At 44.6% G+C, this 21,267-nt stretch overlaps 2 protein-coding genes and 1 pseudogene across 2 annotated transcripts in view; all 3 read left to right on the forward strand.

The window, feature by feature from the left end:
* LOC135911230 (protein O-mannosyl-transferase TMTC1-like) overlaps positions 1–21,267 on the forward strand; it is a 151,277-nt gene that overhangs the window by 31,864 nt on the left and 98,146 nt on the right. The window lies entirely within an intron of this gene.
* LOC135911238 (uncharacterized) lies at positions 1,134–14,871 on the forward strand (annotated as a pseudogene).
* Positions 15,045–16,001, forward strand: LOC135911237 (piggyBac transposable element-derived protein 3-like). Its single transcript, XM_065443429.1, has one exon. The coding sequence runs from the start codon at positions 15,045–15,047 to the stop codon at positions 15,999–16,001; it is 957 nt and encodes a 318-aa protein (XP_065299501.1).

A 21,267-nucleotide genomic window follows, 5' to 3' on the forward strand; every position in this document is an offset into this window, starting at 1 on the left:
CAAGGAAGGGGCGGTTTATCAAATTCCGCTCTCATATAAACAAAAAGGTTTACATTGGACAAGCGGGGCCATGTTTAAATGGAAGGCTAAAGCAACATGAACGCTCACAGGAAAAAGCAACTGGTTTCAATAGGGTCATCCAATGAAAAGAGTGCGGATGCAAGCCTCGCCTAAGAGATACCATTGTTCTGGACAGAAGTCGAGACAGCGTTGCCCGTGAGTTGACAGAAGCCTTCCACATTAAAAGGGCCTTAAATGCGTCTGTAAACCGTCAAAAATACGGTATAAAAGTGAAATGTCCTTTATAAAAGCCCTTAGTTAGAACGTTGGTGCGCCGCCTTCGCTTGGCAAGAAATCTTAATATTTTAGTGTCTAATTTATTTATTTATTTATTTATTTATTTATTTATTTATTTATTTATTTATTTATTTATTGGTACCTCAAATACCCCATTTCGGGTTTTACGTGAGGGATGGACATATTTAGGTCATATTTTCAATGAATGCCTTCAACGATGAATGACTGGAGTGGTGCATCGCTTCAGCAGGTAGATGATTCCAGTCTTTGGCTGTTTGAACGAAGAAAGAGATAAAATGAGTGGAGGTGCGAGCTGGAGGGGGATAAACAGCCTTTGAATGGCTATGACGGGATGAAGTGCGATGCGTAGGCGTGCTGTCGGTCTGATGAAGTGGGGAGTGATAAAATTTGTAAAAGAGGCACAGTCTTGCTGTTCTGCGGCGCTGCTCGAGGGTTGCAAAGTTCAGAGAAGACTTAAGTTTAGTAACGCTAGTGTAGTGAGCGTAGTCAGAATGAATGAGCATAGCTGCACGATTCTGTATGGATTCTAGTGCTGTTGCCAGGTTAGATTGGTGTGGGTCCCACACTGAGCATGCGTATTCCAGTCTGGGTCGAACGATTGTTAAATATGCGAGCAGTTTTACTGAGCGCGCAACAAGACGTAGATTACGGCGCAGGTAGCGTAGTACAGGATTGGCATCATTGCTAATGTTGCAAATGTGCTAGGACCAACTGAGGTTATTGGACAAGTTAATGCCTAGGTACTTATATGAAGTCACAGCACATATTTCCGAACGGGTGATAATGTAATTAGCTCAAATAAATGATTGCCCACGATGGAAAGTAAGTAGCGATGTTTTTTTTTTGACGTTGAGGGACAGTAGCCAATTATTACACCAAGGTTCAATGACGTTAAGGTCGGACTGGAGAGCGCGAGAACCAGCGTCGTTAGTAATAGGACGATAGATTACACAGTCATCAGCAAATAAACGAATTTTGGATGAACAACCTATCGGTAAGTCGTTAATGTATATTAAGAAGTGTAGTGGCCCCAGGACTGTGCATTGTGGCACGCCGGAGATAACGGGTGATAAGGCAGACGAGCATTGGTTAGCGCAATCAAACTGTTGACGGTTACTCAGGAAGTTGCGTATCTATTAGAGAACACAAGGGTTAAGATTAACCCCCGTATTCAGAAATGCGTCTTAACTTGAAGCCTATGCTTGACTTGATTTAAATGACGCCTGTCCTGAACGCACCTAAAGAAACGCAATGGGCGTATTGGGCGCGTTCACACCAGGCGTCATTTATATCAAGTCAAGCATGAGCTTCAAGTTAAGATGCGTTTCTGAATATGGAGGTAAGACATGATAGTTTTAGGAAGAGCCGTTCATAAGAAACCTTGTGGAAAGTCTTTTGTAAATCTAGGAAGAGGGCGTCTATGGTTATGTTTTGATCAAGATGCTAACTGATGTCATTAACGAATAAAGCTAGTTGAGTCTCGCAGAACATGCCTTTCTGAAAACCGTGTTGATTAAGATTAAAGAAATTAGCGGATGTTAGGAAGCTTACAATATGGGAATAAATTATATGCTCCATTAGTTTAGAACAAACACTGATGAGGGAAATTGGACGGTAATTGTGGCACGATGACGATGATCCTCTTTTTTGGTACTGGAATTACCTTACCCATTTTCCAGTCTTGCGGCACCACTCCAGATGATAATGATTGCTGAAAGATGTGGCATAAAAATACACTAGAGATGTGCGCAGTGTTCTTAAGCATTTTGGAATTGATTCCATCGATGCCGGCTGAGGATGTTAATTCGAGGGATTCAATCAGCTTGGTGATACCATGTGCTTTGATTGTTAGGTCTGGCATCGTTGGGTTGTTGAGGTAAGGACAGTCTGGGAGGTCAGTGTTAAGTTCAGAAGTGAACACGGAAGCGAAGACAGAGTTTAGTACTTCAGATACTTTATGGTCTGGAACATGGTTATTGTCGGTTTCGTATAATAATAATGGTTTATGGTTATTTGGGGTAATGTATTTCCAGAATTATTTGGGGTTGTTTTGCAACACGTTAGGGAGTGTAGTTGAGTAGAAGGTTCGTTAGCTGCTGCGGCCAAAGAATTGAATTCCTTTTCAGTGACGTAATATTTTTCCCAGACCGGAGCGGTGTTGGAACGCTTGGCTTTACGAAACAATCTTTTCTTTTTATTGTTTAGTCATTTTAATGTATTGTTGAACCATGGGGACGAAGGTCGCTCTGTTAAAATGATAGTTGGTATGTAACTCTTAGTGAGTTCGATCATATTATTTTTAAGAAGCGTCCAGTTGGTGTCTACTGTGCGCTTCGGGAAAATTATAATGTACCAGTTGTAAAACTCGGTTAGTGCATTGTTGATGCTGATGTAATCACCTTTATCGTAGAGTGTTATTTTCTTTTTAGATTTTTTGCACTGAGGTAGTAGCCAGGATAATTCTGCACGCAGTACCGAGTGATCACTTAGTTCTGGTAGATGTGTTACAGAGGAAACACTGTCGGGATGGTACTGCCGAACTCGATAAGTTGTTTACGTGCATGCCGAGTGTTAGCTGAGTAGTCTTCCGATATGCTGTAGTTGGACCCTCTAAGTCATTTAGCATTTGGGTAATGGGGTACTACTCCCTTACAGCAGTGTTTTGTGCATGGCGTAACATTTATCATTTATGGTCTTTGGGCCCTATACACCGCGTGTCATTGTCGCGAACGTCATCTTTCATTCGAGGTTTGTCATCTTTTACAATCGTTTTATTGCCTTTTGCCTGGTTACCATGTGATCTTCGACAACGTGTGAGTTGAGCTGCCAGATTTGCGTACATATTGCGTGTTTCTGGCAATAAAACTTCTTGAATACCTTTCTAGTGATCTGTGATCTTACTCGTCCGTTACTTTTGGTCATACAAAAGTAATATTGAAACTTTTGCCAGCCATGGACGATTACCAAAGTCTCCTTTTCAATTTACGTGTATCGCTGTTCGGCTGCGACTAGCGAACGGGATGATAAGCGACCGGCTGCCCGTTTTGTAAGAGCACAGCCCCCCCCCCCCTCCCACCACCATAATAGCTAGCATCAACCGACAATACCGTAGGCTGGTCTTGCCGAAGGTATGCTAGGACTGGTGCTTGCATAAGAGTTGCACGGAGCTGTTGAAAACTGTTCTTGTAGGCCTGACTGATTACACGTTATGTCCTTCAAAAGCTACCGAACTGTAGCACGGGTGCTATGACGTAAAGCTATTCCAAACTTTTCTATTCCAATTTTGCAATCAGCCCTCCGCGATTGGTCACAAACTTTTTGGACCACCTCCACTTCCCCTGTCTGTCACGCGACGTCACGAAAACTGCGATACCTCTTCATCTGATATAACGTGTACACACTGATTATGCATTATTGCACCAAACAAAAGAAAAAAATAGTTATTTCTGATTCGACGCCTTTTCGCCGTTTGACCTCGAGTATTGGTCAAAAGCTTTAGGGTTGCATCTACTTCCCCTGCCTGTCACGTGACGTCAGAAAACCGCGAAAACTCACCACGTCAACGTGACGTGTACGCGTTAGAGATGCATTATTATGCCGAACAAAAGTGAATTTTTTTTCTGAATAGCCGCAGGCTGCCCCGTTCCGAAAGGAATAAAAGATGGCTGCCGCCGATTTCAAGCACTGGCTACTCGGCCCTGCCGGAGAGCATGGGTTTATTTGCATGTAATAAAACTTCCTGCGTGGCCCGTTTTCAAGAACTTTTGGCACGTTTACGACCTCGTTCTGCAAACTCTTCTTTGCTGAGGATCCGTTTTAGTGTCATTCTTAAGCTTCCGTTGCATGCCGCCGCGATTGTCGATGAGCCACCGCAAGCTAAGTAAGCGAAAGCAGACCGATCGCAGACGCCGGCACCACCCTCTTCATCCGGTTATTGATATTCAGTGCAGTGGCTCGGTCCCATCGAATCCCTCTCCACTTGAGCATGCTGCTCGCCTCTTGTAAGCTAATTAGATAAGACAAGCCGCTCAGTGCAGGCAATGTTATTCGTTTTTCAAGCAAACAAAAGTGACCTCCTATGAACGAGCGGAGCATTTGATTGATTTGATCAGACAACCCTGCGGGTGACCGCCCGATGCTTGCGTCGGTGGTTACGCAAATTTGAGGTCAGGAAATTGGAATGAAAACATATTGTAATAGTTTTACGTTATACAGCACCAGATCTGTCAAAGCAGGTATATGGGCACGAAGCACGCCAGAAAGTTCACCATGCCTAGGAATATTTCAAGCTCCTTACAATTTTTGGTATTGGTACTTGTGGAATGTCCCCCTCTCTCTCAGGGTCCCGGAAGAGCCCCTTTTTGGTGAGTATATTGGCCCATGTAACGTACTTGGAGCTGCAAAAAATGACACTTCTTTCTGTTAAGCTTGAAGTTGTTTTCTCTGCAGTGCGTCAGCAACTTGGACCGATTGATATCGTGCTCCACGGAAGTGTTTCCTCAGGCCAAAATGTTTTGAAAACACAGACTACACCAGCAATACCCTCTACCAGTCCCTGAATTCCTTGATTAGTGTTCCCTCTATTCCCCATTCCTCTTTCTGCTCCCCTTTCCCTTCCTGCAGCGTAGGGTAGCAAACCGTACTTTCGTCTGGTTGACCTCCCTGCCTTTCCTCTCTTTCCTATATCTCTCTCGCTCTCTCTCTGGAGCCCACGCTATGCTGAACGGCATGCGCAAAAAATCTATATCTGCCATACGGGGTGCTCATAATACATATTCTTGAGCTCGGTTCGTCTAACTTCACCTACCAGAACCCCGAGGGCGTGCCCAAGGTGGAAAAGTACCTTGTTCCAGATAAACGGGCTACTACGTCTTCTAAGGTTGGCGTGTTGTAGTGGTTCCTGAAGATAGCGTTATGAAAATCTGATGGGCGCAAGCATATTCCCACTTTTTTTCGTTCTTGACCACCACCACCATGTGGCTTGACCAAGAAGTTGGCTCACTTAACTTTGCGATGAACCCATCACTTTTCATTCTTTGCAGTTCTGCTCTCACGCGGTCTTGAAGAGCTACAGCCGCACTTCCTGCTCAAGGATAGAAAGTTGGGCGAGCTGGCACGGTAACATATTCTTGGTTTGTAGCGCGAAATGGCACACACGGAGATTAGAAGAAGACGGGACGAGCGCTGTTCTTGCTCGTTCAACAGTATGTTGAGCACGGGGCTTCAGCTGCATGTGGTAGGCCATGCCCTTGAGGTCTCCTGGACCCTGAAAGACATCTTCAAATTTTGGATGTTCATTGCATCGGGCCGCATAAATTGAACTTATTAGGCTTATCAGGCTCAGACGTGCCATGACGCAGCGACTCAGTGTGACTGGGACTTTCCGCTTGACGATGCAACATTCTACTTCTGCGCATTGGCTTTGTGGCTAATGGGCAGCTTAATCCTCTTAGATTCAATTCCTTTGTGAACGAAAAACGTGCGCTGTGTAGCAGAGCATGACATCTACTTAGCAGGATATGCGTCCTCTAGTTCATTGAAACTTTCCTTGCCTTTTTCGCTTGCGTGGCAGATTTCGACAGTTTTTGTGTAATACGGACTTTCCAAAGACTTTGTGATTCATTCTACGAATTCTGCTGCACAGTAATCGGTCTTATAGTGCGCCCAATTTGCATTGTTGTGCAAGCATCCAAAGCTCTGTGAACCAATCGTTGAAGGATGCAACCTCTTGCTGATTCGCGAAGACAAAGCAAATTTTCTTGGATGTAAGGTTGGTTCGAAACGGCAAAGTATGACCGGAACACATTTCCAACCCCATTTATTACTATTACCTTCACAAATCTCCAGGTGGCTGTGCATCTTTCTACAAAATTATTCATTGATGCAAGAAATGATACTTGCATATCCTGATTGCATCGGAAAAGCTTCATCAGGAACACAATTTTCTAAAAAAAGCACTCCTTTGTAACCTTTATATGCCTACATTCCTAACGAGTAGGTAGGCACGAAACTGCGGATAATCGCCATCTTGTATATTCGCATGATGATGATTGGTTCACTTATGTACAAAGGAAACAAGTTTTGGTGTGTCCCGGCGTAAAACACTACCCTGTTAAAGATTAAAAAGCCTAAAATAAGAAGTCGAAATATTGAAAAGCTATGTTATTATTATTATTGTTGTTGTTACTATTATTGTTCATGCAAAAATATGCAAACACCACAAAGAGAAAGTAAAGCGGGCTAGCGATGGCCTCTTATAGCGACACCCTGCAGAAGACGCGTATTTCCGTTTTGTCAACTGCACAGGCACGTGAAAGCTGCGCCGCTTTTGCCCGAGGCTTGTGCGCATGCATGAGCAGCAAGAGAAAAATTGGCCATAGATTACGCTCATTGGTAATGCGATCTTTGAGCGCAGATGCTACCTTATTTCAACAACAGGCAACTATATACAGAACATGCAGTGCCGAAAGGAGGTGGTTCTGCCTTTCGGATTGGACTGCACACACCGCGATCCATCGCTGTGGAGCCAGCGCTCCGGCGGCATGCCATCGCGCCATCTTATAGTCGGTCACCATCGCGAAGAGGGGAGGGGAGATTAGGAATTATTAGTTAATGTATCTTCTGAGGTGGGAAGAGGAAACGGGTCGAGAACAGGGGTATTGAGTTGAGGTCGCACGCTCATTTACTCACACTCAGGCCTCGATGTGGCCGCACAATGTTCTGGTGGTAAGTAGAAGTAAGGGGACGAAATGCTATAACTGTATTTCGAGTCACTGCAAGGGCACTGCGGCTGGTAAGGGGAGGTATAAGGCAAGGGTTCAAGCAGGAGGGCAGCCAGGCGCAAGCACAGGCAGAGGCGACAAATGCCACTGAGGAACGCGCCCCGCAAACGGGGAAGCGAGAGAGACGGCTGAGAGTGGTACAGCCACGCGACGCCGGGACGGAGGAGCGGAGAGCCGTAAATCACGCGCGAGGCGGCAAGGAACGCCAGCCGGCGGCACCGCGGCCGTGCCGGAACAGCGGGAGAAAGGACGGCGAGGGACGGTAGAGTAGTGGACGGTAGCGTCGAGAGTCACCGCAACGGCACTGCGTGGAGGAAAGGGCGAGAGAATATGCGAGAACACGTGATCGGGCTTTGGAGGACTAGAGGCATAGAGTTCCCTACAACATGCTAGAGGGAACTCTGGTGCTTCAGCCGTTGTCCTACCATGGGAATGATGGGAAGTACATGGATTAGTCTGATCTTCGTGGTTGTGGATTCAGACGTTCTTGTGGCTTTCTATATTACGTTATATAAGTCTTATTGTCCTAAATTTCGGAGCAGACTATGCTCTTCGAAGTGCAGAAGACGCAGCGAACACGCACAATCGCTACTGATTGCAACGATTGAGCTTGTCGAGGTGGCGAAATCGAAACATGCCAAGTGTCTCAAGGCGTCTCGTGCCCACGGTAAATTCATCAGGGCGTTTCGCATTGCTTGTCGATACATGCGTCCGCAGCTTAAGGGTTTCAGCATCCGGCCTCTGTGCTAGACGTCCTGTGTTCAAATCCTGCCGTCGGACAATTTTAATAATGCTTATTTACTTCCTTATTACACACTACGTTGTTCGAAATGATGAGTTTACAAAGTCATAAAGTCTTTGAAGCCAGGAGGAGGAAACTTATGCAAACCCATCTACTTCCCATAATTCCCATGCTGGTACAACCGCTCCCATTGCAGCACCCGTAGACACTAGGGCCAGAGTTCCGCCTAGAAATTATTTTATGAAACTCTATGACAAGGGGAGAGCAAGACTTGCGCCGCGCATAAGAGATGGCAGCAGGAGCGCGCGCAGCAAGAGCAGCGCGCTGGTAATCACCTTGGTTAGGACGAGGCACGACGGCAAGGCCGACGGCGACGCGAAACGCGGGAACGGGTGCCGAAGAACTGCGCTATAAGGAACGTGGAGGATGCCTAAGCTTCGCCTTTAAGAGAAGAACGCGATAGCACGCAAAAATCCCTGACTGCCTGTCACGCTTTCCTGCAATTGCAGATTATATAAGCGTAATGCTTACCGGGAAACGCTGGCGGCAAACGCTGTGCACGATGGCGAGCTTTCCTGTAAAAACGCGTCTTTTGCGTGGGCCAATCTTCTGTTATTGTTTCGCACTTCTAATACCTATATTTCAGTCGGGGAAGATTTATCATAAATTACGTGCTGTCGGTATTTTGTTTCATTAAATTTGTTTCTAGGTTGTCATTCTCAATATTTCGCGAAATAACTTTGCAAGTAGTGTAAGACAAGGCATCAGAAACTTTGGTGATAAAAAAACTTCCGTGCCGTATAGAATATGTAGGGCAATTTCGGCCTACGCCGGCTACAGTGCCAAAGCCGACACTGGATTTTCTGAGAGACGGGGGGCTTAACGCTACGCGTTAAAATTTAGGGACTGGACCTAGGTACCATGAAAGAGGAGAGGCTTTGCTCCGTTCGTTCCTGACCGATGGTAATGCGCACTACGCAAGAACAAGCCCTTAACTTCCGCCCAAACAAGATCACAGCGGCGGATACAGAATCGGTAATGGAGAGAGCGAGAGAGAAACCTTATTGCAATTGAAAAGATTTGAAGGAGGGGTGCTCGGAGCCTCTCAGTGCAGGGCCCCACTGGCCTCTGCTGCCTGCCTGACCTGGCTAATTAAGGACTTTTGTCCTGCCATGTCAAAGCGGGTGAGCTGTGTCTCCCACTGCTCCATTGTCCTACTGGTATTTGGCCTATGAGGGTGCTTAGCGCACTCCCAGGTTATGTGTACTAGGGTAGGTATGCCACCGCACCAAGGACAGTTGGCTCTGTAACGAGTGGGATACATGGCGTTTAGCAATTTTAAATGGGGGAACACCCCGGTCTGTATTTTACGTCCCTTCTCTGCATCTTGTTCTTTGATGTTCCTTTAGGCCGTTGTATCAATTCAGAGCGGTAACCGCTAATGGTATACTTCAATTAATTTTAGTGGTGTTACATAAATGTATCGCCACGGTACCTTCACAGAAGTTGCCGGAACGAAAAGTTATATTTCGGCGCAGGCGGGACTCAATACCAGGTGAGATAAACGTTCGGCGTCGCTATGTCATGGGATGCTTCGTCTTTGTGGCCGCTATAGTAATTTTGCGTTGTATGTCAAGAAGCCCGATGTGAAACAGTAATGGCAGATTTGACTGATGGCTGTAGTACAATCTACTGCACTCTCACTGTGGCATAGCACCTAGGACCTTCGTTATGAGCTGCCCTTAGACATAACACTTATCCCCCATTGCTCAAAAGTAAGTTACTTGGTGCAACTGGAAATACACATCTAATTTATTTGGAATGAGCGTTATAAATATTTATAGAACATGCATTGTGCTTCAAATGCTTAGTGTTGCACTTGCAGAGAACTACTATACTCTCACCTCATAAGGCTCCAGCGCTAGAGGCTCAAAAAAGTGGGAGGAGATGAACTTGCGTTGTATAGCTGCTAAGACCACCTTCAGAGCAAACGTCAGTGATTCGACTTGCTGCGCCAAGTGGAAGTAATCACCAATCCACATGACATTGTAGTAAAGCTTACTGTGAAAATCGCAGCAGGGAAAGAGTTTAAGATTAGGCGGAACCAAGATCCATGATTAGTTCATAATGTTCATGAAAGCTCAAATAATATTTCATGAAAGCACTAGAGAGTGGGATTTTAATGAGAACCATTCTTTGCCTCATTCTTGACAGGTATGTTCCTGTCTCGCCTCCGCTTTAGTGAAAAGAAAATGTGCGACCGATGATGAAATCGAACCTCTGCCGCCGAGCACAGCAGCCAGGGGCTCTAACCACTAGGCCCAGGATCACACGCATACTTTTTTTTCTGCAGCCATCTCTGTGGAATACTCGGCGAGTGCCTCACGTGCCGCTTTCTCGTCGTCTTACCTCGTAACAGCTCGCGTTTTGAAGTACTATGTCAGAGTGCACTATCTCCTGGACCAGCACACTTCCCGCAGCACATTCCTCGTAGCAGTTTACGCTACGTATAAACACTGGCACATTCTGCCAACTTTGTGGTCTTCCGAGGTATCCACGTTTTAATGTTTCTTAGAGGAAGTGCAAATGTTATCATCGCTTTAGCATGCAGCAGATCACAGGGCCATGAGTACGTGTGATCTTATAGGACGTAGTTGTTGATGACGTCACAGTCTGTGTTTCTCCCGTTTGCGTTCGTTCACTGTGCTTGCAGAACCCAACAATCGTCCTGCCGTAAGCTCGCGCCGAATGGCCCTAGCGTAGATTCCATGTCATTGCGGCCATACCATCAACTTCGATGTAGCCATTGTCAAATGGCTGTCGCCACAGATGCACACGTTCGCGATCCACACACATGAATACGCAATATACATAAACACGGTGGTTCTCCTGGTAACAGTTCGCGGAACTCCAAACAATGCTGGATAGCCGGGCACCTGCAAAGTGCTTCGTGTAGCATCGATCCCCACAGTGCGTGAGATATGCAATGGTTTTAGTAAATAAATTATTAATCAGTTAGTTGCGTAATGTGCTAAATTTTCCCTCTAAGTATACTGGCGTAATTGTATGAAGGAGTAAGAAATGCTGAGAAATGCACGTAAAAAAAAACAAGAACGTTGGACAGCGTTCACAGACAAACTCAGCGAAAAAATATCTTAGCGAATTTTCGAAACCAATTTCGCAATGCCGCGAAGAATTGTGGGAAGGTGTATTTCGAGACTCAATACTTTTATTCTGACAGAATGAATGGCGAGAATGTGAACGCTGACAAGCGCTGCACGCCAATGCATTAGTGACACTGTACTTTTCGTCCAATATAGCGCTGTTAGTATGCACGCAGAAGGTTTTACGCCTGTGATTTGTTATTTGAAACATTACAACTGCTGTGATCAGATCAGGACTGCACTAATACTGAAGGAAACGCCATGAAACGCCTAAAATATTTCTGGCAAATCAGTCCTGCGGAAGCCCGCAAGGTGACTGAGAGTACATGAAAGGGAAAAACTGTCATTCCCCCTTGATGCAGCGTAAACCTACAAATGAAGCCCATGCGTGTTCCTCCGAAAGAGAGTATCGTAGTTCAAGAAAAAAAATATTGGGAGACGCTCAAGTTTCGCCTTTAAGCGTAGAAAGCGATAGCATTAAATGGTCCCTGACTGTTTCTCCCGCTTCCCAGCAACTGCAGCTTATGCAACCGTAATCTTTAATGGGAAACATTGCGGCGAAGGTTATGCGCGAAGACGAGCTATATGGTTCTTTTTTTTTTTTTGCTTTCCCCTGCCCGGTCGGTGTCGCTGCTGCTGCGGATGGTAGAATCGCGGCGCGCGGCGCTAATAATCGGTGGAAAGCACGTGATGCAACCGCTGTGTGATTGGTAGAAACGCAGCGCGCGCTGCACGGTGATTGGTAGACACGTGTCGCTCACGGTCAACTAACGCTCAGCGTAGCATACGCCGAGCTCACTGCGCAACGGGACCCTTAAAGCCATCGCTATAAAATTCGGAGCAGCGCGAATTTTTCTTCAACGGCGAGGCTCTCTTTCGGAGAATCCCGTAGGGGTTTCATTTTTAGCTTCGTGCTGCAATTTGGGTTGTCAGTTTTTTTCGTTTCATAAGATACTTCCGTGATCCAAGGGTCAGCAGAAAACCATCTGGCAGCGAATCCGCACGCGTCAATAATCCTAATGTGCCTTTTTTTACTGTTATTCTCGAGGAGACCGTGCACTGAGCTAGGTCCAAGTTCCCATTCCAGAACAGACAAATGCGTTAGACCATATTGCACAAAAAAATGACACAACGATTTCTGTGCATGAAAAGACAACCTCTATTCAGACTAGATTTTCAGACTAGAAAGAAAACGAATACGACAGAAGTTATCTCGCGAACTGTCCACGTTATGCGATTAGCATTCGAGCAATGTAACGGCACACCGTATTTCGGAAGTCACGCTTATTTCTTGTGGTGATTCTCAGACTTACACTGCTTCGGCTACATGCGACCGTTTTCGGCATTGTCCCACCTTGCTATGGCACTCGCTTGCCACGATCACCTATGATCATTGAGGCGTGCCGACGACTGTACGGCGCCAGCGCAATACGGACCATGGAATGATTAAGAAGGAATGACGTCGATCGAAGGACCAAGGCGATACGGTGACAACGAGACGACGATCGTATAACCACGGCAGCATACCTATCACGTTCACTTGCAGATTCATTTCGCATTCATCCATTTTTGTAAATGAGTGAATGCGAAATAACGATTGATTTATTGACGACCAGTGTATGACGACGAAGGCGGCACGAAGACGATGGCATACCAACTGGATGATGAAGCTGCAATGAAGACTCTGGCACGACCACCATGACATGATGACCATTGTGTTGCAACAGATGCACGACAGCGACTGTCTGACGACGACGCACTGACAAATACTGCACAACAGAGATGACATAACCCCGATTGATTGAAACAGCATGATTACAATAGGATGAAGATGAAACCGATGAATCTACGAAGGTCGTGAGAAAACAAAGGTAAGACATTACTGAATTATTGAGAATACTGAAATGAGAGCGGGACTGTGACAGCATGATAACAAACGTACGACGACGACGCGAAGATTACGAGAGTCGTGCGTCGATGTTATGACGACGACAATGAAATGACCATGATGGTATTACCATGATGATATGACAATGCATGCGTGAAGATGACTGCATGACGACGATGGCATGACGAAAATATGAGGACGATAGAATGACGGCAAGTGTGTGGAGAGCGTTCTGTCATCGTTCTTGCGTTGCTGAGGTGGGGGAGGGGGGGGGAGTCGAGGAGGGGGTTTTCGATTCTTCATGGCTACGTAAGGTTGGTAGGCTGAAGGCGGTCCGAGATGGCTAATTCCTTTTTTTTGGCAGTGCGTAAGCATTCAATATAAACTGACGGTAGGTTTCGTTTGGAATGGTTGAAGCTTTTTCTGGTATTTTGTATGTACCGTGATTCCAACAAGAGTCGTTTTCGTTGGTTGGCCTCGGTTGACCTCGACATCTCCGTCGTCATTCCCCCTGAAGAAGGAGCCGAGTTGGTTCCAAAGCGTTGGGAAAATAAGCTGATTTTTTTGGTTGGAGCCACATGAAATTCATAATTAATTAACTCAACAGGGCAGGCAACTCTGTCAAAACGTTTAGCTTCAAGCCTATGCAGGCAGACGTCGGGCTAGAGGCATCGCAACTTCCTAAGCGTATAAAGCCTCTGAGAGGGATTTCAACTTGCCAGACTCACCTACAATGTCTCAGGAAATGCAAGGAGATGGACGTCGTGCCTAGCCCTTTGTATCCCAGGTGCCACAAACGTGGCAGTGTTATTTTAATTTTTTCGAGGTAGAAAATATGCTCTAGGAACCCCGTGTTCCTAGCTGCCACGAACGTGGCAGCTGGTGCTTGCACTCACTGTCAGTAGATGGCCCCACGGGGACCGCACAACAGCATTTTGAGCATCGAAAACATGGACTCCACGTGCAGCCGTCCAAGGCGGTAAGTGTGCGTTATTTTTCTGTTGTGGTAACCTGAACTCTGATAATTTAATATTGAAAACACTGACAGCAGTTTTGCGGAAGTCTAGCGAATATACTTACGCAGTTTCATGTTGCTACGACTGCTCCTTGCAGAGCATTTCACTTCGTTCAGCTTACATACACATTTGTGGCAGCCAGGAAGCTGGGGTCCGTCCTTCCAGAGAAATGCATGAACGAGTATGATTTCATTGGGCGTTTATGTCAGAGTATTTGCGGCACCGAATTTAATTTCCATCAAGTGAACCTTCATACTCGTTGGCTAGCAGCGACTTGTGTTGGTGTATGGATTTTGAAGAACGTTATTTTACATGCAGGCAGCGCTTGACTGACAAAGAAATTGAAGCAATTATTTTCGAATACCCTAGTGGAAGTGAGGACGAAAACTTGGAGGGGTCGGATTGCGATGAAGAATACACGCCGCAGGAGAGAACAGTGTAGAATGTTAGCGAAAACTCTTCAGACAGTGAAGAAGTGCAGGTCACATCAACCAAAAAAAAGAAGCAAACAAAAATTTGGCACTGGGTGAAAAAGGACATCAATATCAATCGGGGAGAGGAAGAAAGTGTTTTGAAGCCTGCGGACGGTTTAGAAAGAGTGAAGAGCCCCTTGAGCATGTTCCTGAAACTCGTTGACTCTGACCTCATTGGGTTCCTCACTTTCGAAACGAACAGATTCAGGACCCAAGAAAATCGCATGCGAATCCTTCCGGTGTCAGTCCTCGAGATGCTCACGTTTATTGGCATTGTCCTTTACATGTCTGTTGTTGACCTTCCTTTTAGAAGGATGTACTGGTCAGTGAACACTCGTCAAGCGGATATCACCAACTGCATGACAAGAAACAGGTTCGACGAAATCATGTCTATATTTCATGCAGGGAACAATGATGAAGCGCGGGAAAAAGGAGAAGAAGGCTATATGACTGTCTCCATAAGGTGCGACGTGTGCTTACGAGCCTAAATAACACAATTTCACAAGCTGCCAAACTTGAAACTTGCGTTGCTGTAGATGAAATGCTTATCCCTTTCAAGGGCAGACATTCTCTGAAAGTTTATATGAAGAGTAAGCCTAAAAAACGGGGCTACAAAGCTTGGGCCCTGGCAGGCCGGTCTGGATACGTATATCGGCTTTACATGTATGGTGACAACCTAATTGAAGACCCCCCGAACACCCCGGAAGACATAGGCGAAAGTGGGAAGGTCGTTTTGCGACTCACTCATGATTGCCCTCTGGGATCAGAAGTATTTTTCGACAACTTCTTCGCTTCCAACAAGCTTTTAAATGAAATGAAAATGAGAGGACTTGGAGCGACTGCCACCATCAGAAAAACAAGATGTGGAAACTGCCCTCTGAAAACTGAAAAAGAATTGAAAAAAGCAGAGAGAGGATCACTCGACTTCCGCTCAGAAAAGAGCACAGGAATTGTCATCTGTGCCTGGAACGACAACCGCACAGTGACAGCTGCATCAAACATCCACAGCATTGAACCTTTTGATACATGCAGGCGCTACGACAGAAAGACCAAGACTTATGTGGATGTGCAGAGGCCCAACATCTTTAGGGTGTACAACCAGAGCATGGGTGGAGTAGACAAAGCAGATATGCTTCTGTCATTTTACAGAAATGACTTGAAAACAAAGAAGTGGTACAAAAGGATATGCTTTCACCTTATCGATCTTGCGGTTGTGAACGCTTTTCTGCTTTACCGCGAAGCGAATTCAGCAGATATGCAGCTGGTTGACTTCAAGTTCCGGGTGGCACTTGGATTGATGCGCTCACTCGAGGGCATGCCCGGATCGAACCGGGATGGTGATGATCCTGTGCCTGGTAGTGTTGTTTTACCAATTAGTTCATTGAAGGCATCAGGCTCAGCAGCTGGAGTTGTTTCAAAGAAAGCCCATCATGTAGAACATTCTATGCGGCACGACAACGTTGGCCATTGGCCAGTGAAAGTGGTGCAAAAGAATGCCCCCATGTGCAAGTTAAGCTCATACACCAGGCGCACAAGGTTCTTTTGCAAAAAGTGTTCTGTGTATTTGTGCGTTGATGCACAAAAAATTAACTGTTTTGAGAAATTTCATAAATCCTAAATTTTCGGGGAATTTCTACCCCCCCCCCTCCTAGCTGCAACGTTTGTGGCATAATAAAATTTCCTATAAAATGAAGATGGATCGTTTTAACTTTTTTCACGTGTCTTTCCATGAACATGAACTCTTTAAAAATATAGATTTGAGCAATGTTCACCTCGTGAGACACCTGTGGGATATAAAGGGCTAGGAGCCTCCAGCTACATCAACCTATGAATACTCCGTCCAGAAGTCATCAATAGGGCCGAACAAAGGCTAGTGATACCACTGATAGACGAGTGCGAACTGTGCTCCGCTGGAAAGAAACATACGCATTCTTCGCCCAACGACGACTCGAACACAAGGATGCCCCATCCCATATACTCAATAGAATCGTTCGCGCGAGCACCTGCCTCCTCAGAAGCAGAAAAACACAGCTGTCACAGGAGGGAAAACTCGAAGATCATACCAGACAAACAAAGAAAACATAAAACTTGGCCGAGCATGTAGTAACTGACCTATCTAGAAAGAAACTCACAACGGAACAGACTGCCGTACTGTCTAAAGGCCAAAAGTTCAGTGTTAACACCCACAAACCCCTCTCCCTAAGATGGTCTCTACATTAGAGAAATGGTATTCGACAACTAGACCCCAATGTAAAAGAACAAGTGAGACTGAAAGCAATTGGCGTAATTAACTGCCCCACAACCACCAAAAAGAAAGGAACCTCTCTTCAGGTGAAATGAAAGCGCTGAGAAACTTGCAGGAAAACACAAGCATAGCAATTCTAACAGCAGACAAAGGCAGCTCAACCATTCTACTGAATAGAAGCGTCTACGAAAACAAAGCATCAGCATTGTTAAACGGCGGAGAATGCGACAGTCTAAAAAAAGACTCAAGCAGAGGAACATAACCAGTCTTAAACCAGACGCTAGCAGAAATATTCAGGAACAAGCCAAATTTTTGGAAACCTTTACCTCCAATTAATATGTAGAAACGGGTAAGCTCCAGTATCCCAGGACCTCCACAAATCTGCAATTCCGGAGTCCCCCTACGGCCAATAGTAAATTTCTCATGCTCACCAATGCGATCTCTGTCGAAGTGCCTACAACGGATTACTTCACCGCTAACCGGGAAGTAATCCGCGGAGGACTTCATCGGACAGACAACAAAGCTACGACTAGAGGATGGTAAATGCCTAGTCTCGTTTGATGAACGAGGAGAAAGGGGGTTAACCGAGGGGCCCGATTTTTATTAGTCATATCGAAGTCTTATCGAACCCACAACCTTCACATATCGAAATGCGAAGGTTCTGGGTTCGATTCTCACCTGCGGCAAGTTGTTTTTTCATCCACTTTAATTTCCATTATTCTATCGTTTCTTTATTTCATTTATTCAGCACAAGTTATTTCCCCTACGTTGTCCTTGGTGTCGGTGTTTGTTGGCTTCTTACGATAAGTCTCGTTTGATGTGATGTTGCTGTTCGCCAGCCTAAACGTACAGCTTGCTGTCGCCGCGACTCGAGACGTCCCAGAACGCGATAGTACACTAACAGAAACAATCCCCATCAGTGCAGACGAAGTATCTCGTCTCCTCGAATCACGCCTATAAAATACGTGTTTTTCTTTTAATGGGAAATGATACAGGCAGATGAAAGGAGCATTAGTGGGGGCTTCAATCTCAGTGATCGTAGCCAGCATAGGAAAGTGCCGAAGAAAGACCCCTGAGCATGTTTGAAGCAAAACCTAAACGCCTCTCTATGAGGCGTAGACGGTTGTGTCGGCGAAATAAATACATCACAAGTCACCAATCTTCTCAGCCACCTAAACTCCATAGACCCAGACATTCGGTTCACTTCTGAATGCGAAAAAGGCTGATCCCTTTCATTCCTTGACTTAGAAATTAACCGAAGAGGGGACTCTAAAGTTGTCATGCTACCGGAAACTAACACGCACAGGCTGTTACCTACACTATAATTCAAATTCAAATCACCCTGCAAGCCACAAATCGCCAGTAGTAAATATTTAATAAAAAGAACCGAAACGCATACTACTTTGGAGTCGCACAAAAGAGAAGAAACACCATTTTCACCTAACTTCAAAAAACGCCTACCGCAAGCCCTTTCATTAGGAAAAGTAATCCTGCAGCAAAAACGAAATCAGCCCTTGATTCCCCACCTTCCCGGAAAGGAATATCTCCCGCCCACGTAAAAATACCAATGAGGCCACCAGCATAATTTTAAAGGAAGGCGGTATATAGGCCACGCGCAAACTGATTAACACAACAAACTATTTCCTACCGAAACCCAAGGACGGCTCACCAAGAGAGAGAGCGTGAGGGGTCGTTTGCAAAATCAAATGTTCCGACAATGAGGCAGCTTACAGTGGCGAAATGAAAAACTTGACCAAGAGAATAACTCAACACAGGAACGATATCAGAACATTCTCCAGACAGCGAAACCCCCTATCCAAACACTCATAAAAGGCGGACCATAAGATTGCAAAAAGAGGACACAGCACAAGAAAGACAGAGACACGAGAGAGCGACGGGCACACAACACTGTGTACGTGTCGCTCCCTCGTGTCCCTGTCTTTCTTGCGGTGTGTGGTTTTTTCCCAATGAATAACCAACAAATCTAAGTTTCCACGCTACGTCATAAAATCAACTTCGAAGAAATTGAAATTCTAGCAACCGAGACCAACCAACGAAACCGACTGTTGTTCTGGGTCATGATACACACAAAACACCAGCAACAGCCTAAACGGTTCAAGGCAGCCTTGCGGTCAGTTTATGTTCACGATTTAGGCACAGCCAAAAAAAAGGAATTAACAGTCTCAGACCGCGCCTAGCTTACGAGACTTACGTAGCCATGAAGAATCCAACACCCCCACCTCTAGACACCCTCCTCCACCTCAGCAACACAAGAACGATGACAAAGCGCTTTCCACACAGCGAAACCGCCTAGCCGAACACTCAGAAGACATGGACCATTCGAAGAAAACTTTACAACTGAGGCCAACCAACAAAAACGTCAGCCTAAACTGTTCCAAAGGAACCCTTCCGTAAGGTTAGTCACGATAAGCACACAATCATCCCAAATCGCGTTAGGCCTATCACCCTGAAGGTAGTAGCGACGGATAGATAGATAGATAGATAGATAGATAGATAGATAGATAGATAGATAGATAGATAGATAGATAGATAGATAGATAGATAGATAGATAGATAGATAGATAGATAGATAGATAGATAGATAGATAGATAGATAGATAGATAGATAGATAGATAGATAGATAGATAGATAGATAGATAGATAGATAGATAGATAGATAGATAGATAGATAGATAGATAGATAGATAGATAGATAGATAGATAGATAGATAGATAGATAGATAGATAGATAGATAGATAGATAGATAGATAGATAGATTCCGATGGACGAAGTAATCAAATAACGGTTATCGGTTTAAAAAACATCAACACGAAACATACCTTATTCATCTTGCGTGAAAAATCACCCATATATACAATCACTGCGAGGTTGTACCAACTTTGCATCACGATAACCTGTACCTATAGAATTTATCGTTTGGGCTGCTGTGTTAGCCGAAAAGCCGAATAGATCAACAGGGAATGACTGGCAGCATGACTGAAAAATAATAGCAACATGGCTCAAAAGTAAACATCTCATATTGATGTTCGCGAGACTTCATAGCTGCTAACCGCTAAATTGAACATTGAATTGAATATTGTTTTTTATTGTTTCGCGGATTCTCTCCGCGTAGGGGTCAGAGGTAAAGGCAAAATGCCTGACAGAGCCTCTGCGCCCCTACAGTTCAAGGTAGCATGACGTATCATCCACATACATATTTGCCAAACATATCTTAAACACACATCAAACAGCAACGAAAAAATTCAATTATTCTAAACGCATGTCTCCAAAGCATTAGTTTTGCTTCAACGTGAAAGATTTTGAAAAAGTAGAAGATACATAAGCAATAAGTATTACAAAACAATAAAATTGGCTTACATCAGAAATAAACAAAGAAAGGTAAACCATAGAATCAATCGCCTGAAAATAAATAGCATATACAGTACATAGATCAGTACATAGAAACATTTTAGAAAAGAACGAAGGTTTAAACTGATGTACAATGTAAATGCCGAAACAATGCGAAATATAATTTACAAGCGCTGAGAAAAATCTGTAACATAACTAAGGTTATATGTATTATCAGCGATGAGCACAAGTTACTCAAAATGAAAATGCAATGTAACTGCCCACTAATAGGTTGTTACATTCATTTTTGAAGTTGTGGAAGGATTGTGCGTATTGTACGTTAAAGTGATCACTCTTTAATGTATTATTCGTTTGATAATTCAATGTTGGCCAGCCGTAATTAGTTCTTGTGGCGGGCTTTAGATGGTGTGGTTTACGTATTGGGTATGAGGTGCAACTGTCGACAGGTATTGTTTGCAGCCTATTTTTATAAATCCACTGCAGTAGATTGAAATAATAAGCTTGATCTGCTTTAAAAATGCATTATTTAATGAAGAGCGGTTTTGTTCGAAGTCCTCGTTTGTCACCCACATAGTTTTCACACATTCTCACTATTTTCTTTTGTACAATGATTAGTTTTAAGCTGTCCGAGTTTCCCATACTAAAATGCCGTAACTTAGTTTTGAATAGAAAAGGGAGTAGTATAATGTTTGTTTCAACCACGTTGGTAGTATATTTTGTATTTTATACATGCAGCCGGTAACTCCAAATAGCTCACTTTTTAATTTGTTAACGTGAGGTTTCCAAGTAAGGTCCTCTCTAAACCATACGCCCGTGATCTTTTGCCCCGTAACTTGTTCCAGTAACGTGTCCTCGAAGTTCAGATGAACACAGTAGGGGTCTCTTTTATTTCCTGGCTTAAAAATTATATATTTGGTTTTGCATGTGTTTAAACTCAGCCGGTGGCTTTTAATCCACCTGGAGAGGTGTAAGAGATAACTCTTAGCTGATGATCCTATGACCACTTTTGTAATGCCAGTGAAGAAGATATTAGTGTCGTCAGCATACATTATTGTTTCAGGGGAGTTTGGTATTGACGCTATATCATTTATGTAGACAAGAAATAAGATGAGTCTTAAGATAGATCCTTGAGGGACGCCATATTCGACTTTCAAATTTTGTGATACCAGATTGTCGACGCATACATATTGATACCGATTCGAGAGAAATGATGTAATTCAATTCTGTGCTAATGATCCAACACCATACGCACCAAGCTTCTAAGAAGG

The sequence above is a fragment of the Dermacentor albipictus genome, chromosome 9, assembly GCF_038994185.2.
Source record: "Dermacentor albipictus isolate Rhodes 1998 colony chromosome 9, USDA_Dalb.pri_finalv2, whole genome shotgun sequence".
Classification (NCBI taxonomy): Eukaryota; Metazoa; Arthropoda; class Arachnida; order Ixodida; family Ixodidae; genus Dermacentor; species Dermacentor albipictus.

What these genes read in the sequence shown, in the direction of transcription:
- LOC135911237 (XM_065443429.1), top strand. Translation starts at nt 15,045, where the DNA reads ATGTATGGTGACAACCTAATTGAAGACCCCCCGAACACCCCGGAAGAC.